The sequence below is a fragment of the Oncorhynchus clarkii genome, chromosome 5 (genome assembly GCF_045791955.1).
Source record: "Oncorhynchus clarkii lewisi isolate Uvic-CL-2024 chromosome 5, UVic_Ocla_1.0, whole genome shotgun sequence".
Lineage (NCBI taxonomy): Eukaryota > Metazoa > Chordata > Actinopteri > Salmoniformes > Salmonidae > Oncorhynchus > Oncorhynchus clarkii.
Genome location: NC_092151.1, coordinates 60,528,491 through 60,550,548, shown reverse-complemented (window position 1 = coordinate 60,550,548; position 22,058 = coordinate 60,528,491). Strand labels below are relative to the sequence as shown.

Genomic DNA, 22,058 nt, shown 5'->3' with positions numbered 1-22,058 from the left:
CATTCTACAGCTGAAGACAATCCGTGCCAGACCAACCCCTGTCTGCATGGAGGCAGCTGCCTGCCGGAGGGCGACGGCTACAGCTGCTACTGCCCCCAGGGTTACTCTGGAGAGAGCTGTGAGATCGGTGAGTTGGGTCAGGGGTTAAAGGTCACTGTGGAGAGGGGGAAAGGTTAAGAGCTGCAGAAGGTCACCCTCTTTCCAGCCCTGTGTGTTGTACTCATAGCCAGACTCAGAATCATTGTAGATTTACTGTTTAACTATAGCTGATACAAATACACTGTGTACAAAGCATTATAAACACCTTCCTAATATTGAGCCCCCCCCCCCCCCCCCCCCCCCCCCCCAAAAAGAGCCTCAGTTCGTTGAGGAATGGACTCTACAAGGTGTCCAAAGTGTTCCACAGGGATGCTGGCCCATGTTGACTCCAACGCTTCCCACAGTTGTGTCAAGTTGGCTAGATGTCCTTTGGGTGGTGGACCTTTCTTGATACACACGAGAAACTGTTGAGCTTGAAAAACCAAGCAGCGTTGCAGTTCTTGACACAAACCGCGTTCAAAGTCACTTATATATTTTTTGTCTTGCCCATTCACCCTCTGAATGGCATACATAAAATCCTTCTTTAACTTGTCTCCTCCCCTTCATCTACACTGATTGAAGTTGATTTAACAAGTGACATCAATAAGTGATCATAGCTTTCACCTGTATTCATCTGTTCAGTCTGTGTCATGGAAAGAGCAGGTGTATGATCTGCATACAGTAAATGTGTAATGTTTTGCTCCAATGCCTGCGTTGATGGTATTTGACATTATCACTGGCTCAGTCAGTTTTTGCATGAGGAAGTTTAGCTGCATGGTCCTGCTGTGCCCAGGCTGCTGTTCCCTGCCTGCCTGCAGAGGTGAGGTAAGGCTGCGGAAGCAGCCTGTGACAGAGTGTGTGTGAATGGGGAGGGTGTGTGCTGTTTTCAGAGGTGGGTGTGTGAATGCAAAGTGTCTGTTTTCCGTGCACAGAGGTGAGGCTCTAACAGTGAATGTGTTTGACTGAGGAGGGTGTGTCATTTAAGGTGAGGCTGAGTAAGCATGCTGTGACAGGGAGATGCTGAGTGTTTGTGACTCTCACTGGCAGGCAGCTCATCTCTCCACTGTACTGTGTGATGGGAGAATGAGCCAGTCAGAGCTGGGCTGTGCTGGAGTGACCTGGTTGGGCTGCACGGTCACAGGTGTGTGTGTGACTGTCAAGGGGACATGGGCTAAGTCAAGCCAGGTCACTCCAAATCCAAGGCGACATTCAACGTTCATCCAGGTCCCCAGGATATCAGGAGATGCCTTCAAAACTGTGCACTAGGGGCAACGGTGTGTGTTATTAACATCAAGTAGGTCTGCGGCTTGCTAGGGCGTTGTGGATGGACGTAAGCCGCAAGTTCCGGCTCCGAGCATCCTGTGTTCAGATCCCAGTGCTAGGCACAATTTTATTTTTGACTCTATCCTAAACTTGAACTCTTACCTTAACCATTCGGAATTAATCGCTGAACTTAACCGTCAGTATTTGACATTTATATCCCCTCTGGACAAATGTTGAATACTGAAGTAAAACCGTGTGATGTTGACGCTTAATCAGGGGTGGAGGGGTAATAAGGGTCGGGAACAGTGTGCGTGTCTGCGGGTGATTTTATTTGGCCCCCCAAGAATTCTGTGCAAAAATAGTTTGTGTACATTTTTATTGTTGGACGTAAACGACTATCAAAACACCAGTAAATCAGCTCCAAGTGATTTGGAAATCTGTTCTGAAGTATTCCCAATCATAATCGAGAGATATACTCTATGTGATCGTATACAAATGTATGCACGGTTTGAAATGATTATGTTATAGTCAAATATTATATCTGTTTGGGCATCTTACGGTCATTTTGCAGTCTACAAATGATTTCTCATTATGTTCTGGCCCCTTACCATCCGCTCAAGAAATAAACTGATCCGTGGCTGAATCTACAGTAGGTGGCGATCCCGGTTCTATTGAGTGTTCACTGATCTGGACTTTAAAGGTTATACATGTAACATTTCCACCTGCAACCAGTGCCAAATGTTAATTGCAGTATCAAAGCAATAGAAATCTTGATTTTTTTTGGGGGGGTGACACTGCAATTGAGCTTTTTACCATGACCAGTCGGTGCGGCCAGGGTTTTTGTGTACAACTTCCTGTGCCATCAGAGTCCCTGGGTTCGCGCCCAGGCTCTGTCGTAACCGGCCGCGACCGGGAGGTCCGTGGGGCGACGCACAATTGGCCTAGCGTCGCCCGGGTTAGGGAGGGCTTGGTCGGTAGGGGTGTCCTTGTCTCATCGCGCACCAGCGACTCCTGTGGCGGGCTGGGCGCAGTGTGCGCTAACCAAGGTGGCCAGGTGCACGGTGTTTCCTCCGGCGCATTGGTGCGGCTGGCTTCCGGGTTGGATGCGTGCTGTGTTAAGAAGCAGTGCGGCTTGGTTGGGTTGTGTATCGGAGGACGCATGACTTTCAACCTTGGTCTCTCCCGAGCCCGTACGGGAGTTGTAGCGATGAGACAAGATAGTAGCTACTACAACAATTGGATACCACGAAATTGGGGAGAAAAAGGGGTAAAATTCAAAACAAAAAACAAAAAAAAAAAAAAGAATAAGGCTGTAACGTAACAATGTGGAAAAAGTCAAGGGGTCTGAATCATTTCCGATTGCACTGTAATACCAGAATGTTTTTTTCCTAACTATACAGTAACCATCAGTGTGTGTTCATACTGAGAGATGGAAGAAAGATGTCCATCTCTCCTATGCAAAGGAGTAACTTGTGGGGGACTGGGGGTGGCCAGGCAGCTACAGGAAATGTGTTGCACCATTCAGTGCGACACATTTCCACATTTTTCTATTGGACCTCCCCCCGCCCACAATGCCTGAAAACTAGTCCCAATTTATTTCCACCAGCGAGAGAGGAGTTTGTCATTATGGAGACACCTATTGGATAAATATGCAATCTAAATACTTATGGTCAAATTGCTTCTCTGCATTTCTCCCTTTTGTTATTGGTTCATCACACCAAATGATTTAATCTGAACTACTGTTTTTTTTCAGAAAACATTCTTGTGAAAATAAACTGGAGTATAAAAATCTTGTATAAGAGTTTTATTTTAGGATTCATTATTGTATAATACATTTGTATTAATGTGTAGAGATAAGTACTTACCAAAACAGTAGTTCTGGTTTGGTTGTAGCCTTCCATCTAGAGGATGAGGTGATCCCCACAAAAGTTGGTGGTGCTACTGTTGCCATTCCCCGTATGTTGCTCTACAGAGAGTAGAGGACCAGGCAGAGATATGAGTTAGATAAACAGGTGGAATGAGACTTTACAGACAGTTGACTGAAAGGGAAAGGAAAGGGGGATACCTAGTCAGTTGTACAACTGAATGCATTCAACTGAAATGTGTCTTCCGCATTTAACCCTCTGAATCAGAGAGGTGCGCGGAGCTGCCTTAATCAACATCCACGTCTTTGGTGCCCGGGGAACAGTGGGTTAACTACCTTGCTCAGGGGCAGAAGGAAGTGTGTGTGTGTGTGTGTGTGTGTGTGTGTGTGTGTGTGTGTGTGTGTGTGTGTGTGTGTGTGTGTGTGTGTGTGTGTGTGTGTGTTCTGCTCAACCCAAAAATGCTGGGTTAGGCCAACCAGGAATTGATTTTGTTTAACATGTAATAAAAAATAAAAAGATTGTTGGATCCCGTTTTCATTACTCCAGCCCCTCCCCTTGCGAGGATAACACCACTGAGCCTTTTTTAAATGTTTCATGACATTGAAGAACACTTTGGGAGGGATCTTAGATCATTCCTCTATACAGAATCTTTACAGATCCTTGATATCCTTTGTCTGCACATGTCGATTGCCCTCTTCATTTCAAACCACAGGCTTTCAATGAGGTTCCAGTCCAGAGACTGAGTTACGCCCTTGCTCCTATGGATCCCATATACATTAATGCTAAGTCAATGAGGAGAGGTTGCTGTTCCAGGTCACTACTTATGTAGAAGGGTCGCAGGCCAAGGGTCAGAGGTTAAGGGGAGAGGTATTGTCATGGGTGTGATAATCAATCAGCCATCTACTGACCACACACACACACACACACACACACACACACACACACACACACACACACACACACACACACACACACACACACACACACACACACACACACACACACACACAGGCTGTCTGGGGTCGGCAGCCTTCGATTTGGGGATCATCCTAAATTTATGTGGGCTAAAGGCATCGGTGATCAATCAACATTACAGCCACATCAATAAGTCCTGATTATTGCATGTTAAACAGATGAATTACACATGGTTTGTGATGTTAGTTTGGAATTGCTTAGAATCTGTTGGGACATAGTAGATTTTGTGTATGTCAATCATATAGAACCAATATTTCTCATTGTCTCTGGCAACAAAACAAAAGGGATTCCTTTTGAGCTTTTAAAATGTAGAATAGCATTTTTCCATGATTAATTTAATGTTGTCTGTTCATGGATGGTTATTGTCACGCTGTGGTTATTGTCATGGTCGTTTTCCATTCGTCGCCTGCACGAATGCGCACCAGATTGTAGGTGCTCCTCAAGTCCAGTTTCGTGAAGTACTGCGCCCCGTGCATTTGTTCGATGATGGTTGGGATGAGGGGTAAAGGATAGCTGAACTTAAGTGGCTTATTCAGAGTTTGATAATCAATGCAGGGGCGCACTTTATTCTTAACAAAAAAAAGAAGCTTGAGGAGGCTGGTGACGTAGAGGGGCAGATTAAACCCTGCTCTCTCCTGTAAGTAGGTCTCCATGGCCTCGGTCTCGGCATAGGAGAGGGGATAGACGTGTCCTCAAGGGAGGGCTGCGTCAGAAAGCAGGTCAATGGCACAGTCCTAGGGGCGATGAGGAGGCAGGCGTGTACCTTGGGTCTTAAAGAAAACCCTGTGCAGATCCTGTTACTTCTCCGGTAAATCCACTTGAGGGGCGTGGTCCAGACAGACATCGTGAGACACGAGCCCTGTTCTTATTGGACGATTATCCAGGGCTCGAACTGGAATGGGTGACTGTAGGGGAAACAAAGAAATGTGCAATGCAGTGGCCTGTGCACTAACTAAAAGATTCCCGGCAGCCCCAGAATCAATCAGAGCTAACGAGAGTGAGGGGCTAGGGTATTCAAGGAATTTAATGGGAAAACACACTGGTTGAGTTGACAGAAAAGGAGGGGAGATCTTGCATCCTACCTGGGTTGGAGCAGGGGACTTCCCTGGCTTGTCACCTCCTCGCCTATTAGTGGCAAGAGGGCAGGTCGGGGAGAAATGACCCCTTTCTCCACAATAGGAGCAGAGGCCCAGATTCCTCCTTCTCTTACGCTCTGCGTGCAGAGCCCACCTCCATTGGCTCTGGAACCGGTGCTGGAGACAGGAGGGACTGCACATTCCCCTCCAAATGCAAGATGGTTGCCAACACGCTGTCCATGGTGCTACTGAGTTTGGAGAGACAGTCCTCGTGATGCTGGACTGTCTCTACGATGTTCGACAGCTCGGTCTTTCCCGCTGTCTCCATTTAGTGGGTTGTATAATGATTGGAGACAGGTGCAGGAATACGTAATAGGGTTTTTAATTTCTCCACCCAAAATAAAGTACGTCATGAAAACGACGGGGACGGAGCCCAGAACAGACACGTGTATATATATATATATAACTCAGGGATGTAACCCAATCAAAAGAGCGAGGTGTAAACCTCTAAATAATACACGGGACGAGACCCGTAATAACAAGTGCACAAAAACACATAGCGCGAAAGCCGATACAACAGAGCACAGGTACTCACAACACCAACGGACATGGCACAATAATCAACAAGGACAATGGGCACACTTTCTCCTTCTCATTCCCTTTCTTTCTTGCAATCTGACTTTCTCTCTTTCTTCATCTACTCTTTTGCAATCTATACCTTTCTTTCCAGCAGGTTATACAGCATAACTATGTTCCTTCCCTTTGCTTCTCCTGCTCTGTGCGATTGAGTCTTCATCAATGATTCTTTACAGTCATTACCATCCATCATTTCTTTATTACTACCAACCCAGCCGGTGTCACAAACACTGCAATAAGCAAATCTTGTTTCCTTCTGTGTATAGTATAGTGGGAGGAATGATGATTTAGGCAAAACAGGGCTGTGGAGCTGCTCGGAGGCGATCTCCAGGACTTGAATTGTATTTGCAATTATTTGGGATGAGGCGTTTAGAGATGCTGCATAATGCATGGTCTCCGTTTCTGCTGGGCCGCTCAAACATTTATGAGACAAGGGGGGAGTCGCTTCGTGGGGAGAGAGAGGGAGATGGAGGGAGGTAGAGGGTGGGGGCAGCTTGGCGGACACAGGGCCAGGTAGGGGTGTCAGGAGGGGGGATCCCTAGAGGAAATGGGACATAACCGCTCTTATATATTAATCTAATAAATCTTCTATACAGATGAAGGATCTTAATTGTACCTATATTGTCACAGCAAAATAATCTTGCAGCAACAGGATTTGAACACGTAGTCCATAATGTTTCTTGATCGGTGGTTAGATTATTAGCTGGACAAAAGTAGGCTACATGAAAAGTGTAATACTGTTAATATGTGTGTTAGTGTGGATTTTCAGTGAATTTGTGTAACTCACGAAGCTCATCTGCATTTCCTGCAGTGCAGGAAAATTCTCAGCAGCAAAACAGTGATCAAAGTAAAATCCTATATCTGTATGTCTCCCATATACACAGCTGTGTGTCTCCACTAGGTTGACTATCAGTGGGAACTGGTACCTCTTAGATGTTAAGTTCCCTATATGGGGACCGAAGCAGTTCTGGACCGGTTCTGATTGTTGACCGGTTGTTGCCAAAAAGTTCAATTTTGGTTTCATCTGACCAGAGCACCTTCTTCCACATGTTTGGTGTGTCTCCCAGGTGGCTTGTGGCAAACTTTTAACAACACTTTTTATGGATATCTTTAAGAAATGGCTTTCTTCTTGCCACTCTTCCATAAAGGCCAGATTTGTGCAATATACGACTGATTGTTGTCCTATGGACAGAGTCTCCCACCTCAGCTGTAGATCTCTGCAGTTCATCCAGAGTGATCATGGGCCTCTTGGCTGCATCTCTGATCAGTCTTCTCCTTGTATGAGCTGAAAGTTTAGAGGGACGGCCAGGTCTTGGTAGATTTGCAGTGGTCTGATACTCCTTCCATTTCAATATTATCGCTTGCACAGTGCTCCTTGGGATGTTTAAAGCTTGGGAAATCTTTTTGTATCCAAATCCGGCTTTAAACTTCTTCACAACAGTATCTCGGACCTGCCTGGTGTGTTCCTTGTTCTTCATGATGCTCTCTGCGCTTTTAACGGACCTCTGAGACTATCACAGTGCAGGTGCATTTATACGGAGACTTGATTACACACAGGTGGATTGTATTTATCATCATTAGTCATTTAGGTCAACATTGGATCATTCAGAGATCCTCACTGAACTTCTGGAGAGAGTTTGCTGCACTGAAAGTAAAGGGGCTGAATAATTTTGCACGCCCAATTTTTCAGTTTTTGATTTGTTAAAAAAGTTTGAAATATCCAATAAATGTCGTTCCACTTCATGATTGTGTCCCACTTGTTGTTGATTCTTCACAAAAAAATACAGTTTTATATCTTTATGTTTGAAGCCTGAAATGTGGCAAAAGGTCGCAAAGTTCAAGGGGGCCGAATACTTTCGCAAGGCACTGTACTTCTGGCCCTTCTTTGGACAATGTGTTAACAACCCTCCAGGCAAGCTTCAATGCCATACAATGCCATACAACTCTCCTTCCGTGGCCTCCAATTGCTCTTAAATACAAGTAAAACTAAATGCATGCTCTTCAACCAATCGCTGCCTGCACCTGCCCGCCTGTCCAACATCACTACTCTGGACGGCTCTGACTTAGAATACGTGGACAACTACAAATACCTAGGTGTCTGGTTAGACTGTAAACTCTCCTTCCAGACCCACATCTCCAATCCAAAGTTTATTCTAGAATTGGCTTCCTATTTCGCAACAAAGCATCCTTCACTCATGCTGCCAAACATACCCTTGTAAAAATGACCATCCTATCAATCCTTGACTTCGGCGATGTCATTTACAAAATAGCCTCCAATACCCTACTCAACAAATTGGATGCAGTCTATCACAGTGCAATCCATTTTGTCACCAAAGCCCCATATACTACCCACCATTGCGACCTATACGCTCTCGTTGGCTGGCCCTCGCTTCATACTCGTCGCCAAACCCACTGGCTCCATGTCATCTACAAGACCCTGCTAGGTAAAGTCCCCCCTTATCTCAGCTCGCTGGTCACCATAGCATCACCCACCTGTAGCACGCGCTCCAGCAGGTATATCTCTCTGGTCACCCCCAAAACCAATTCTTTCTTTGGTTTCTCCTTCAAGTTCTCTGCTGCCAATGACTGGAACGAACTACAAAAATCTCTGAAACTGGAAACACTTATCTCCCTCACTAGCTTTAAGCACCAACTGTCAGAGCAGCTCACAGATTACTGCACCTGTACATAGCCCACCTATAATTTAGCCCAAACAACTACCTCTTTCCCTACTGTATTTATTTTATTTATTTATTTATTTTGCTCCATTCTTCCACTGCAAATCAACCATTCCAGTGTTTTACTTGCTATATTGTATTTACTTTGCCACCATGGCCTTTTTTTGCCTTTACCTCCCTTATCTCACCTCAGTTGCTCACATCGTATATAGACTTGTTTATACTGTATTATTGACTGTATGTTTGTTTTACTCCATGTGTAACTCTGTGTCGTTGTATGTGTCGAACTGCTTTGCTTTATCTTGGCCAGGTCGCAATTGTAAATGAGAACTTGTTCTCAACTTGCCTACCTGGTTAAATAAAGGTGAAACAATTAATGAACATGCACCTATGGAACGGTCATTTAGACACTAACAGCATACAGACGGTAGGCAATTAAGGTCACAGTTATGAAAACTAGGACACTAAAGAGGCCTTTCTACTGACTCTGAAAAACATCAAAAGAAAGATGCCCAGGGTCTCTGCTCATCTGCGTGAATGTCCCTTAGGCATGCTGCGAGGAGGCAGGAGGACTGCAGATGTGGCCAGGGCAATAAATTGCAATGTCTGTACTGTGAGATTCCTTAAGACAGCGCTACAGCGAGACAGGACGGACAGCTGATCGTCCTCGCAGTGGCAGACCATAACAACACCTGAACAGGATCGGTACATCCGAACATCACACCTGCGGATCAGGTACAGGATGACAACAACAACTGCCCAAGTTACACCAGAAATGCACAATCCCTCCATCAGTGCTCAGACTGTCCGCAATAGGCTGAGAGAGGCTGGACTGAGGTCTTGTAGGCCTGTTGTAAGGCAGGTCCTCACCAGACATCACGGGCAACAACGTCACCCAAGGGCACAAACCCACCGTCGCTGGAGCAGACAGGACTGGCAAAAAGTGCTCTTCACTGACGAGTCGCGGTTTTGTCTCACCAGGGGTGATGATCGGATTCACATTTATCGTCGAAGGAATGAGCATTACACCGAGGCCTGTACTCTGGAGCGGGATCGATTTTGAGGTGGAGGGTCCGTCATGGTCTGGGGCATTGTGTCACAGTATCATCAGACTGAGCTTGTTGTCATTGCAGGCAATCTCAATGCAGTATGTTACAGGGAAGACATCCTCCTCCCTCATGTGGTACCCTTCCTGCAGGCTCATCCTGACATGACCCTCCAGCATGACAATGCCACCAGCCATACTGCTCATTCTGTGCGTGATTTCCTGCAAGAAGGGAATGTCAGTGTTCTGCCATGGCCAGCGAAAAGCCTGGATCTCAATCCCATTGAGCACGTCTTGGACCTGTTGGATCGGAGGGTGAGGGCTTGGGCCATTCCCCCCAGAAATGTCTGGGAACTTGCAGGTGCCTTGGTGGAAGAGTGGGGTAACATCGCACAGCAAGAACTGGCAAATCTGGTGCAGTCCATGAGGAAGAGATGCATTGCAGTACTTAATGCAGCTGGTGGCCACACCAGACTGTTACTTTTGATTTTGACCCCCCTTTGTTCAGGGACACATTATTCCATTCCTGTTAGTCACATGTCTGTGGAACTTGTTCAGTTTATGTCTCAGTTGTTGAAACTTGTTATGTTCATACAAATATTTACACATGTTAAGTTTGCTGAAAATTAACACAGTTGACAGTGAGAGGACGTTCCTTTTTTTGCTGAGTTTACATAGTCGTACAGAGGCCCATTATCAGCAACCAGTTTCTTTGAGATTTCTCGCATGGAATAGCCTTTATTTCTCAGAACAAGACTAGAGTGATGAGTTTCAGAAGAATGTTCTTTGTTTCTGGCCATTTTGAGCCTGTAATCGAACCCACAAGTGCTGATGCTCCAGATACTCAACTATTTAAGCAATGTATAATTAAGATCTTATCCAGAAAGGTGAATTCCAGACCTTTCTAAAACTATGGAGAAGTTGGCCGTCTATTTGGCTCTCAACCAAACATGCTATTTTGTTAGTTGTTTCGCATTGTTCATAACTTGTTTGGTATATAATGTTGCTGCTATCATCTCTTATAATCGAAAATAGCTTCTGGGCATCAGAACTGCAATTATTCACCTCAGATTAGACAAGTTTTTCTTCTCATTCGCTGGAGAAGGAAACAAAGATTTAGCGGAAAAATATCAGGGTACCTTTTGAGGATCAGGCGGCTAGTGGCTAATCTGCCTTGCCACCCGTCCTGCTAGCTAACATTCAATCGCTGGAAAATAAATGGGACGAACTGAAAACACGTATATCCTACCAACGTGACATTAAAAACTGTAATATCTTATGTTTCACTCAGTCGTGGCTGAACAACGACATAAAGAACATACAGCTGGCTAGTTATACACTCTATCGACAGGATAGAACAGCAGCCTCTGGTAAGACACGGGGCGGGGGCTTATGCATATTTGTAAAAAACAGCTGGTGCATGATATCTAAGGAAGTCTCGCGGTTTTGCTCCCTTGAGGTAGAATATCTCATGGTAAGCTGTAGACCACACTATCTACCTAGAGAGTTTTCATCTGTATTTTTTGTAGTTGTCTACATACCACCACAGACCGATGCTGGCACTAAAACGGCACTCAGTGAGCTGTATACCGCCATAAGCCAACAGGAAAACGCTCATCCAGAGGCAGCGGTCCCAGTGGCCGGGGACTTTAATGCAGGGAAACCTAAATCAGTTTACCTTATTTCTATCAGCATGTTAAATGTGCAACCAGAGGGAAAACAATTCTAGACCACCATTACTCCACACACAGAGACACGTACAAAGCTCTCCCTCGCCTTCCATTTGGAAAATATGACCATAATCCTATCCTCCTGATCCCTGCTTACAAGCAAAAATTAAAGCAAGAAGCACCAGTGATATAAAAAAGTGGTCATTTGAAACAGATGCTAAACTACAGAACTGTTTTGCTAGCACAGACTGGAATATGTTCTGGGATTCTTTATCAATAAGTATATTGAGGACGTTGTCCCCACAGTGACCGTACGTACATACCCCAACCAGAAGCCATGGATTACAGGCAACATTCGCAATGAGCTAAAGACTAGAGCTGCCGCTTTCAAGGAGCGGGTCTCTAACCCGTAAGCTTACAAGAAATTCTGCTATGCCCTCTGACGAACCATCAAACAGGAAAATCGTCAATACAGGACTAAGATCGAATCATACTACACCGGCTCCGACGCTCGTAGGATGTGGCAGGGTTTACAAACTATTACAGACTACAAAGGGAAGCACAGCCGAGAGCTGCCAAGTGACACGAGCCCTCCAGACGAGATAAACAACTTCTATGCTCGCTTCGAGGCAAGTAACACTGAAACAAGCATGAGAGCATCAGCTATTCCGGACGACTGTGTGATCACGCTCTCCGCAGCCGATGTGAGTAAGACCTTTAAACAGGTCAACATTCACAAGGCCGCTGGGCCAGATGGATTACCAGGATGTGTACTCCGAGCATGCGCTGACCAACTGGCAAGTGTCTTCACTGACATTTACAACCTCTCCCTGTCGGAGTCTGTAATATCAACACGTTTCAAGCAGACCACCATAGTCCCTGTGCCCATGAACACTAAGGTAATCTGTCTAAATGACTACTGACCCGTAGCACTCACGTCTGTAGTCATGAAATGCTTTGAAAGGCTGGTCATGGCTCACATCAGCACCATTATCCCAAAAACCCTAGACCCACTCCAATTTGCATACTGCCTCAACAGATCCACAGATGATGCAATCTCTATTGCACTCCAAACTGCCCTTTCACATCTGGACAAAAGGAACACCTATGTGAGAATGCTATTCATTGACTACAGCTCAGCGTTCAACACCATACTGCCCTCGAAGCTCGTCACTAAGCTAAGGATCTTGGGACTAAATACCTCCCTCTTCAACTGGATCCTGGACTTTCTGACGGGCCTCCCCCAGGTGATAAGGGTAGGTAACAACACATCCGCTATGCTGATCCTCAACACGGGGGCCCCTCAGGGGTGCGTGCTCAGTCCCCTCCTGTACTCCCTGTTCATGACTGCACGGCCAGGCACGACTCCAACACCATCATTAAGTTTGCCAATGACACAATAGTGGTAGGCCTGATCACCGACAACGATGAGACAGCCTATAGGGAGGAGGTCAGAGACCTAACTATGTGGTGCAAGGACAACAACCTCTCCCTCAACTTGATCAAGACAAAACAGATGATTGTGGACTACAAGAAAAGGAGGACCGAGCACGCCCCCATTCTCATCGATGGGGCTGTAGTGGAGCAGGTTGAGAGCTTCAAGTTCCTTGGCGTCCACATCACCAACAAACTAATATGGTCCAAGCACACCAGGACAGTCGTGAAGAGGGGACGACAAAACCTATTCCCCCTCAGGAGACTGAAAACATTTGGCATGAGTCCTCAGATCCTCAAAAGGTTTTACAGCTGCACCATCGAGAGCATCCTGATGGGTTGCATCACTGCCTGGTACGGCAACTGCTCAGCCTCTGACCACAAGGTATTACAGAGGGTAGTGTGTACGGCCCAGTACATCACTGGAGTCAAGCTTCCTGCCATCCAGGACCTCTATACCAGGCGGTGTCAAAGGAAGGCCCTAAAAATTGTCAAAGACTCCAGCCACCCTAGTCAAACACTGTTCTCTCTGCTATCACACGGCAAGCGGTACCGGAACGCTATGTCTAGGTCCAAGAGGCGTCTAAACAGCTTCTACCCCCAAGCCATAAGACTCCTGAACATCTAATCAAATGGCTACCCAGACTATTTGCATTGCCCCCCCTCCCCTTTCTCTTCTACACTGCTGCTACTCTCTGTTTTTGTCTATGCAGAGTCACTTTAATAACTCTACCTGCATGTACATATTACCTGAATTACCTTGACACCGGTGCCCCCGCACATTGACTCTGTACCGGTACCTCCTGTATATAGCCCCGCTATTGTTATTTACTGCTGCTCTTTAATTATTTGTTATTCTAATCGCTTACTATTTTGGTGGTCATTTTCTTAAAACTGCATTGTTGGTTAAAGGCTTGTTAGTAAGCATTTCACGGTTGTATTCGGAGCATGTGACATATACCATTTCATTTCATTTGACCATCAGTTATAGTAAAATCCAACACCTGTTTAGATGTGTACAGTATACAATGTGTAGCATTCCAATAGAAATACACTGAGTGTCCAAAACATTATGAACACCTGCTCTTTCCATGACATAGACTGACCAGGTGAAAGCTGTGATCCCTTATTGATGTCACTAGTTAAATCCACTTCAATCAGTCTAGAGGGAGGAGAGGAGACAGGTTAAAGAAGGATTTTTAAGCCTTGAGACAATTGAGACATGGATTGTGTCTGTGTGCCATTCAGAGGGTCAATGGGCAAGACAAAAGATTATGTGCCTTTGAATGGGGTATGGTTGTAGGTGCCAGACACACCAGTTTGAGCGTTTGAAGAACTGCAATGCTGCTGGGTTTTTCATGCTCAACAGTTTCCCGTGTGTATCAAGAATGGTCCACCATCCAGCCAACTTGACACAACTGCGGGAAGCATTGGAGTCAACTTGGGCCAGCATCCCTGTGGAATGCTTTTGACACCTTGTAGAGTCCATGCCTTGACGAATTGAGGCTATTCTGAGGGCAAAAGGGGGTGCAACTGAATATTAGGAAGGTGTTCCTAATGTTTTGTACACTCAGCGTAGGACAGACTTAAGTTAAGGGGTTCCTCTCATAAGGAATCATGTCAGCTCTAGTCATGGCTTTTTTTGTATCTGCAACACTGTGTGTTGCACACTCCTGGAACACTGGCACAGATACCCACACTGTCAGACTATGGAGTCTTGTGTCTTGGCTGTATACATTCGCTATGATCGTGTTGCTGGACAGATTCATAAACAAAGCCTCAGTCTTAGACAGTGATGTCTTTATCTGTTCTCTTCAAATGGGGTTTGTTTTGGGATGTGCCGAGGGAAATGCATTAACCCCTCCACATATAGCTCTGCGCAGGGGTCAACAAATCATTCTGATTTGAAACAAAGTTGCAGTCAGGGAATTTTTTGGGGTGGGCTCACTGGGCTGTCACTTTGTTCTAAGAAGGAAGTAAATAAATAAATAGAGGACTGGTGGTGCATTAAGGAAAACAAGCAGAGATTCTGTCCATCAAACCTATTTAGCCTGCGGAGAGAGAAAGATGAATTGTTGCACGCAATCAATATATTTATGGTTTGGTATAAACAGAGAGTGGAGTAAAGTATGAATGAAAAGGTGGGTGATTGTCTTTAGGTATTCCGGACTTGGATAATGGTGAAGACTTAAATTATACCTTTTATGTAAATGACATGTTATAGAATGGTGCAGACACCTTTTTTGTGATTTCACATGTTTTAGAGAAACTTACCCCAAATAGCAAATCATTTCCTCATTCTCATTTTGTAGTACGGGAGCCCTGAAAGAACATGAACAAAAACTCCAAAAACACCCCAAAACGTCCTTTTAGAAACAGCAAAGCTGTCAGTAGAGTGATGCAGATCTTTAACTGTTGTACACATGAAGTTGTGTCATTCCGAACTTTATCTGCGATGTTATATTCCCTTTTGCACGATTGGAGCCGTCTTGAGCGATTCCATTTTCCGTGTAGCCTGCTGATACAGGTAACTGAGAGTGTTGGGCCACCCGAGGGGTTAAGTTCGGAATGACACAACTTCATGCCTACAACATCTAAAGACCTGCATCAGTATACTGAGAGTTGTGCCGGTTCTAAAAGGACATATTGGGTGTTTATGGATCCTTTGTCAATGTTTTTTCGGGGCAACGAGAATGAGGAAGTAATCTGCTGTTTGCGGTAAGTTTCTCTAAAACATGTGAAATCCCTAAAAAGGCGTCTGGACCCTTCTATAACATTCCATTTACATCAAAAATAGATATTTGGTTATAACAACAACAACAAAAAGTTACTTATCCTTTAAGCTCATAGACAGATCATGAGGAAATTATTTGGACTTACATTCTTCTCTCTTTGTCTCTATCTCTCATCTTCCCCTGTTATTGTCGCTATCTCCCTCCCTCCCTCCAAGCTCACCTGATAAATGAGAACAGATAACTGTGTGCTGCAGTGACACCGCAATCTGGCCTGAGAGACACACACGTCCCCACTTATTTTGTCTATCTCCTCCCATTCCTCCCCTCCTCTACTGCTCTCCTCTTTTCCTCCTCCGCCTCTTCCTCATCCTCCCCTTCCTACTGATACTATACAGCAGAGCAGAGTGAGTTAACTAACCTCTCATACTATAGAGTAGCTCAGTGAACTGAGCAATGGAGACAACTTCCTCTCCCTTCACACCTTAACAATTCCACAAAATAACTGACAAAGAAATTCTGATGTGGGTTTTCCATCCCCCCCAGGTCAATTTAAAGAAAAATTAATTGAATCACAGCTTTGTGTGTCCCACTGCTGAGTAATGTCCTCCTGATAGTTTGATGCTTGACAGGAGTGTACACATGTATTTCATTTCCTATGCTCTCTGTCCCCATTCTTACCCTCTCCCCCCTCTTTACCTCTCTCTCTTTCTCCCCCTTTCTCTCCTTTCCCCTGTCACTCTTTCTCCCCTTTTTCTCCCTCCCTCCTCGCTCCCTTTGTCTCCCTCTCGCTGTCTAGTCCCTCTCTTCCCTCTCTATCCCTCCCCCTCTCACTCTAGTTGTTGCTCTCTCGACCTCTCCTTCCTCCAGCATGTTGTTATTTGGCAGGAAGCTGTATGGAAATTGCTCTGCACTGCAGAGATGGGGGTGAAAACAGTTCTGTAGCCCTCTAGCCCTTATTCTCCAGTAATACATTTCATTTTCTCCTACAGACTCCCTCACACTCTCACCACCCCTAACCCATCAATTTCACCTCTGCCTTCACCTCTCTCTCTCTTTTCCTGTCACGGGCAAACACAATCACTCATACAGTACAAAATGCATACACTCAAAATCGTCCAGGCACTTTTATTTAAATGTCTGTACATACACGGGGCGCACACACACAGTTCCATGCACGCACGCACATAGCAACACACACACACACACAGACACACACTCCGTTCCTGTGTCCCTGCATGCAGCTGGCGTGTACTTTAGACTGTATAAAGTGTTTGTGTGGATCTTCCGTTTAAATAGGCCTTTAGTGCTCCTCCTTGGTCTCTTAACTAATGGACCCTGTGAGACCCGTCATTCTCCTGTCACATCAGCTCCTATCATTGAGCCTGAAACATTCATGAAATCAAGGCAATTAATATAATTAACCCATAACCAGGACTGGTCCCTTGGCTGTGGAGCAGAGCGCCAGGACCAGGACCTGCTCTCTCTCTCCCAGAGAAGGAGCACCGGGTATAGGATGGATCTGCCCCTAAACCTATGTTGGGGTTAGTTCCATTTAAATGCAGTAAATTCAGGAAGTGAATGGTAATTTCCAAGAAGGTTGTGTGAGTGTGTGTGTGCGTGCATCCCTGGACGTGTGTTGTGTGAGATTGAAGGCTAGATTTATGTGGCTGTGTGTTGGGAGCTGAGCCTCTTTAAGGAGTGTGATTGGCTAACTCCACCTGCTGCCCACGCCTCATTACTTCACCTCTGCCTCTCGCCCTCGTCTCCCATGGCGACCTGATCACCTGACCCGCCCCAATCACCCCCCATCACCCACCTCACACACCCCTGATTGGAGCTGCTCAGCCTACAGTGGCCCACTGCCACACACACACACACACACACACACACACACACACAGCCTCCCATCTTATTCTCATTCTGCAGGACAGAAAGCATGTCCTCTGCCTCTCATTGCCCACAGGAGTTTGGAGAGGAGTGTGTGTGTGTGTGTGTGTGTGTGTGTGTGTGTGTGTGTGTGTGTGTGTGTGTGTGTGTGTGTGTGTGTGTGTGTGTGTGTGTGTGTGTGTGTGTGTGTGTGTGTGTGTGGCACATGGATGCTTAACGTGCTGTAAACAAACCTGGAGATTAGTGAGCTTTTATGGCCAGGTTCCAAGGCATCCACACACACCAAGTTGTACACACCTGCAGCCACTGCTGCTTCACTGTGCCCCTTTGCAATTTACACTGCAGCCCTCGCCACCTGATGGCTGAGGAATGAACATGTGAGCATGTTGCTGATACTGATCTGTTAGAGATAGGGTATTGTGTTATGGTGGACGGAGGCAGTATACACTATACCGTCGGGGAAGGGACAATTAAGTATATAAATGCTGGCCACTGGCCTACCGTTCAAAAGTTAGGGATCACTTAGAAATATCCTTGTTTTTTGTCCATTAAAATAACATCAAATTGATCATAAATACAGTGTAGACCTTGTTAATGTTGTAAAAGACTATTGTAGCTGGAAACGTGTCATGTGTGCTCTCTCGTCAGGCCTCTAGATCAACAGGCTGCTCGTTATGGCGCACACCTCTCACCATTGTTGAACGCACCAGCGCGTCATCAGACTCACCTGGACTCCATCACCCCCTTTATTACCTTCCCAATATACAGTTGAAGTCGGAAGTTTACATACACTTAGGTTGGAGTCATTAACTTGTTATTGCTGGGGGCAGTATTGAGTAGCTTGGATGAATAAGGTGCCCAGAGTAAACTGTCTGCTACTCAGGCCCAGTTGCAAATATATGCATATTATTAGTAGATTTGGATAGAAAACACTCTGAAGTTTCTAAAACTGTTTGAATGATGTCTGTGAGTATAACATAACTCATATGGCAGGCAAAAACCTGAGAAAAAATCCAACCAGGAAGTGGGAAATCTGAGGTTTGTAGTTTTTCAACTCTTTGCCTATCGAATACACAGTGTCTATGGGGTTAAATTGCACTTCCTAAGGCTTCCACTAGATATCAACAGTCTTTAGAACCTTGTTTGATGCTTCTACTGTGAAGTGGGGGCAAATGAGAGGGGAATGAGTCAGAGGTCTGCCAGAGAGGCATGAGCTGACCACGCATGTTCACGTGATAGTTAGCTTGCATTCCATTGCAATTCTACAGACAAAGGAATTCTCCGGTTGGAACATTATTAAAGATTTATGTTAAAAACAACCTAAAGATTGATTCTATACATCGTTTGACACGGACTGTAACGAAACTTTTTGACTTTTCGTCTGCACCTAGTGATCGCACGTCATGAATTTGGATTACTGGGCTACACGTGCGAACAAAAAGGAGGTATTTGGACATAAATTATGGACTTTATCGAACAAATCAAACATTTATTGTGGAACTGGGTGTAAGGGTTTTCCTGTGGTGAAGGAGAGGCGGACCAAAATGCAGCGTGGTGGTTATTCATGTTTTTAATAAAGACGACTATACATGAACAGACTAAACAAAACAAGAAAAGTGAAAACCTAAACAGTCCTATCTGTTGCAAACACAGAGACAGGAACAATCACCCACAAACACACAGTGAAACCCAGGCTACCTAAGTATGATTCTCAATCAGAGACAACTAATGACACCTGCCTCTGATTGAGAACCATACTAGGCCGAAACATAGAAATACCCCAAAACATAGAAAAACAAACATAGACTGCCCACCCAACTCACGTCCTGACCATACTAAATAAATACAAAACAAAGGAAATAAAGGTCAGAACGTGAAACTGGGATTCCTGGGAGTGCATTCTGATGAAGATCATCAAAGGTAAGTGAATATTTATAATGCTATTTCGGACTTCTGTTGACTACACAACATGGCGGATATCTGTTTGGGTTGTTTTGGTCTCTGAGCGCTGTACTCAGATTATTGCATGGTATGCTTTCTCTGTAAAGTTTTTTTGAAATCTGACACAGTGGTGGCATTAAGGAGAAGTGTATCTATAATTCCATGCATAATAGTTGTATCGTTCATCAATGTTTATTATGAGTATTTTTGTAAATTGATGTGGCTCTCTGAAAAATCACTGGATGTTTTGGAACTACTGAACATAACGCGCCAATGTATACAGAGATGTTTTGATATAAATATGAACTTTATCGAAAAAAACATACATGTATTGTGTAACATGGAGTCCTATGAGTATCATCTGATGAAGATCATCAAAGGTTAGTGATGAATTTTTCTCTATTTCTGCTTTTTGTGACTCCTCTCTTTGGCTGGAAAAATGGCTGTCTTTTTCTGTGACTAGGCACTCACCTAACATAATCGTTTGGTTTGCTTTCGTCGTAAAGCCTTTTTGAAATCGGACACTGTGATGGGATTAACAAGAAGTGTATCTTTAAAATGGTGTACAATACTCGACTGATGAGTTTCAGAAGACTGGTCTTTGTTTCTGGACATTTTGAGCCTGTAATCAAACCCACAAATCCTGATGCTCCAGATACTCAACTAGTCTAAAGAAGACCCGTTTTGTTGGTTCTTTAATCAGGACAACAGTTTCAGCTGTGCTAACATAATTGCAAAAGGGTTTTCTAATGATCAATTAGTCTTTTAAAATGATAAACTTGGATTAGCTAACACAATGTGCCAATGGAACACAGGAGTGATGGTTGCTCATAATGGGCCTCTGTACGCCTATGTAGATATTCTCTTAAAGATCAGTTTCCAGCTACAATAGTCATTTACAACATTACCAATGTCTACACTGTATTTCTGATCAATTTTATGTTATTTTAATGGACAAAAAATGTGCTTTTCTTTCGAAAACAAGGAAATGTCTAAGTGACCCAAAACTTTTGAGTGGTAGTGCATAGTGCAGCCTTGCTCAAACACAAACACACACTCACACACACACACACACACACACACACACACACACACACACACACACACACACACACACACACACACACACACACACACACACACACACACACACACAGAGACCAGTTGTCAGTGTTGTCCCTGGGACGAGCCAGCAGAATAGAGTGGAGGCTTTCTTATCTCTACGACAATGGCCCAGGAGGCTATGGGGGGAGGTAGCGAGGTAGCGAGGGAGAGAGAGAGAGAGAGAGAGAGAGAGAGAGAGGAGAGAGAGAGAGAGAGAGAGAGAGATTTCAAGTGTCTATATTCCTTTGAAACATTTGTAAGTGTAATATTTACTGTTCATTTTGTATTGTTTATTTCACTTTAGTTGATCTTTTTCACTTGCTTTGGCAATGTAAACATCTGTCTCCCATGCCAATAAAGCCCATTGAATTGAGAGAGAGAAGTGTGCTGCTCCTTACTGCTGCACTAAATCCCAGAGAGAGGAAAGGTAAAGAGAGAAAGAGATGATGCTTAGAAAAAAGAGTGATACGGAGCACCAGCCCAAAGCCAGGTGATTTGAGGTGGAGATGAGGTAGCTCTCAGGTGGATCAATCAGGTATTGAAGTGGAAGTATATGTGAAAATGGCTTTGTTCAGTTATAAACCTTAGTAGTGTCAATCTGCACTGCACATTTGTTAGAAACTTAGCTCAAGTCCAAACTGTCTGCTTATATAACCATGAAGTTTTCTCACTGGCGGTGATTCATCGATTCTGACAGTTGAGGACATTTTTTATTATTTCCTTTCTTTTTTGCTAAAGTATACCATAAATAGCAGAGGTAGAGAATAGCCCTCCACTTCCTCCCCTGGGGGAACTGTTCTACATTAAAATCTGAGTGGTATTTCTGCGTTGCTGTAGATAAACGATGCAGTAGATCAGTCATGTAGAGTGGAACTGACCCCTGGTAAACCCTGGTTATGATCACAGCTCTGGGTGGCAGCTGGGAAGGTGTCTGTCAGGGGATATTTCTAAATCACTGTCCCCAAGGGGACTCGATGTCCAAAAGTGATGGAGGGTCTAGCTAGCTACACAGAGCTGCAGAGAAAGAGGGATAGAGGGAGACAATCAATTAGTATATTTCCCCATCTCTTCTTTTCTCCCCAATATATTGACATTTAATTTTAGCCAGGTAACTCATTGAGAACCAATTCTCTTTTACAATAAGAACCTGGTTGGTGTCCATCCAGCCAGTCTCTCTAGCCCGCCAACCAGCCAGTGTCTCTGACAGCAGGTAGAGAGGCTTAAGAGTCCTAGGCCTCTGTTTGTGAGGGACTGGGAGATGACAACAGGCCAGTCCTCACCTCTCAGAGAACAGGGACCAGAGATAAGCTGGCTGTCAGCGGTGAGGGCTGTGTGAGGACCAGGGGGTTGACATGTTGTGACATAGTCTTCTCATTAGTTCCCACGCTCCCATGTGTGTGTTACACTATCCCTGTCAACAGTAGCCTGGACCTGTCGGTCTGGGACATACCGTATAGCACTTTGTGACATGTGTTGATGTAAAAAGGGCATTATAAATACATTTGATTTGATTTGATGCGCGAGTACATCCATGCGAACACAAACACACACACACACACACAGTGACGGTCAGAACACTGCCATTCGATCTGTACTCTGAACATATTGTTGTTATTCATAAAAGTTTACCACCGCAGTCTGCGATAAATGACCACCTGTTACTTTTTTTTA

The 22,058-nt window shown here is 44.8% G+C and overlaps 1 protein-coding gene across 1 annotated transcript in view; it reads left to right on the top strand.

Annotated features, from left to right (window-relative positions):
* The window catches only part of LOC139410136 (neurocan core protein-like), a 203,130-nt gene that overhangs the window by 111,732 nt on the left and 69,340 nt on the right, over positions 1-22,058 (top strand). The window contains exon 10 of the mRNA XM_071155579.1: positions 11-127. Within this exon, the coding sequence (XP_071011680.1) occupies positions 11-127 (117 nt within the window). The remainder of the gene's footprint in view (positions 1-10; positions 128-22,058) is intronic.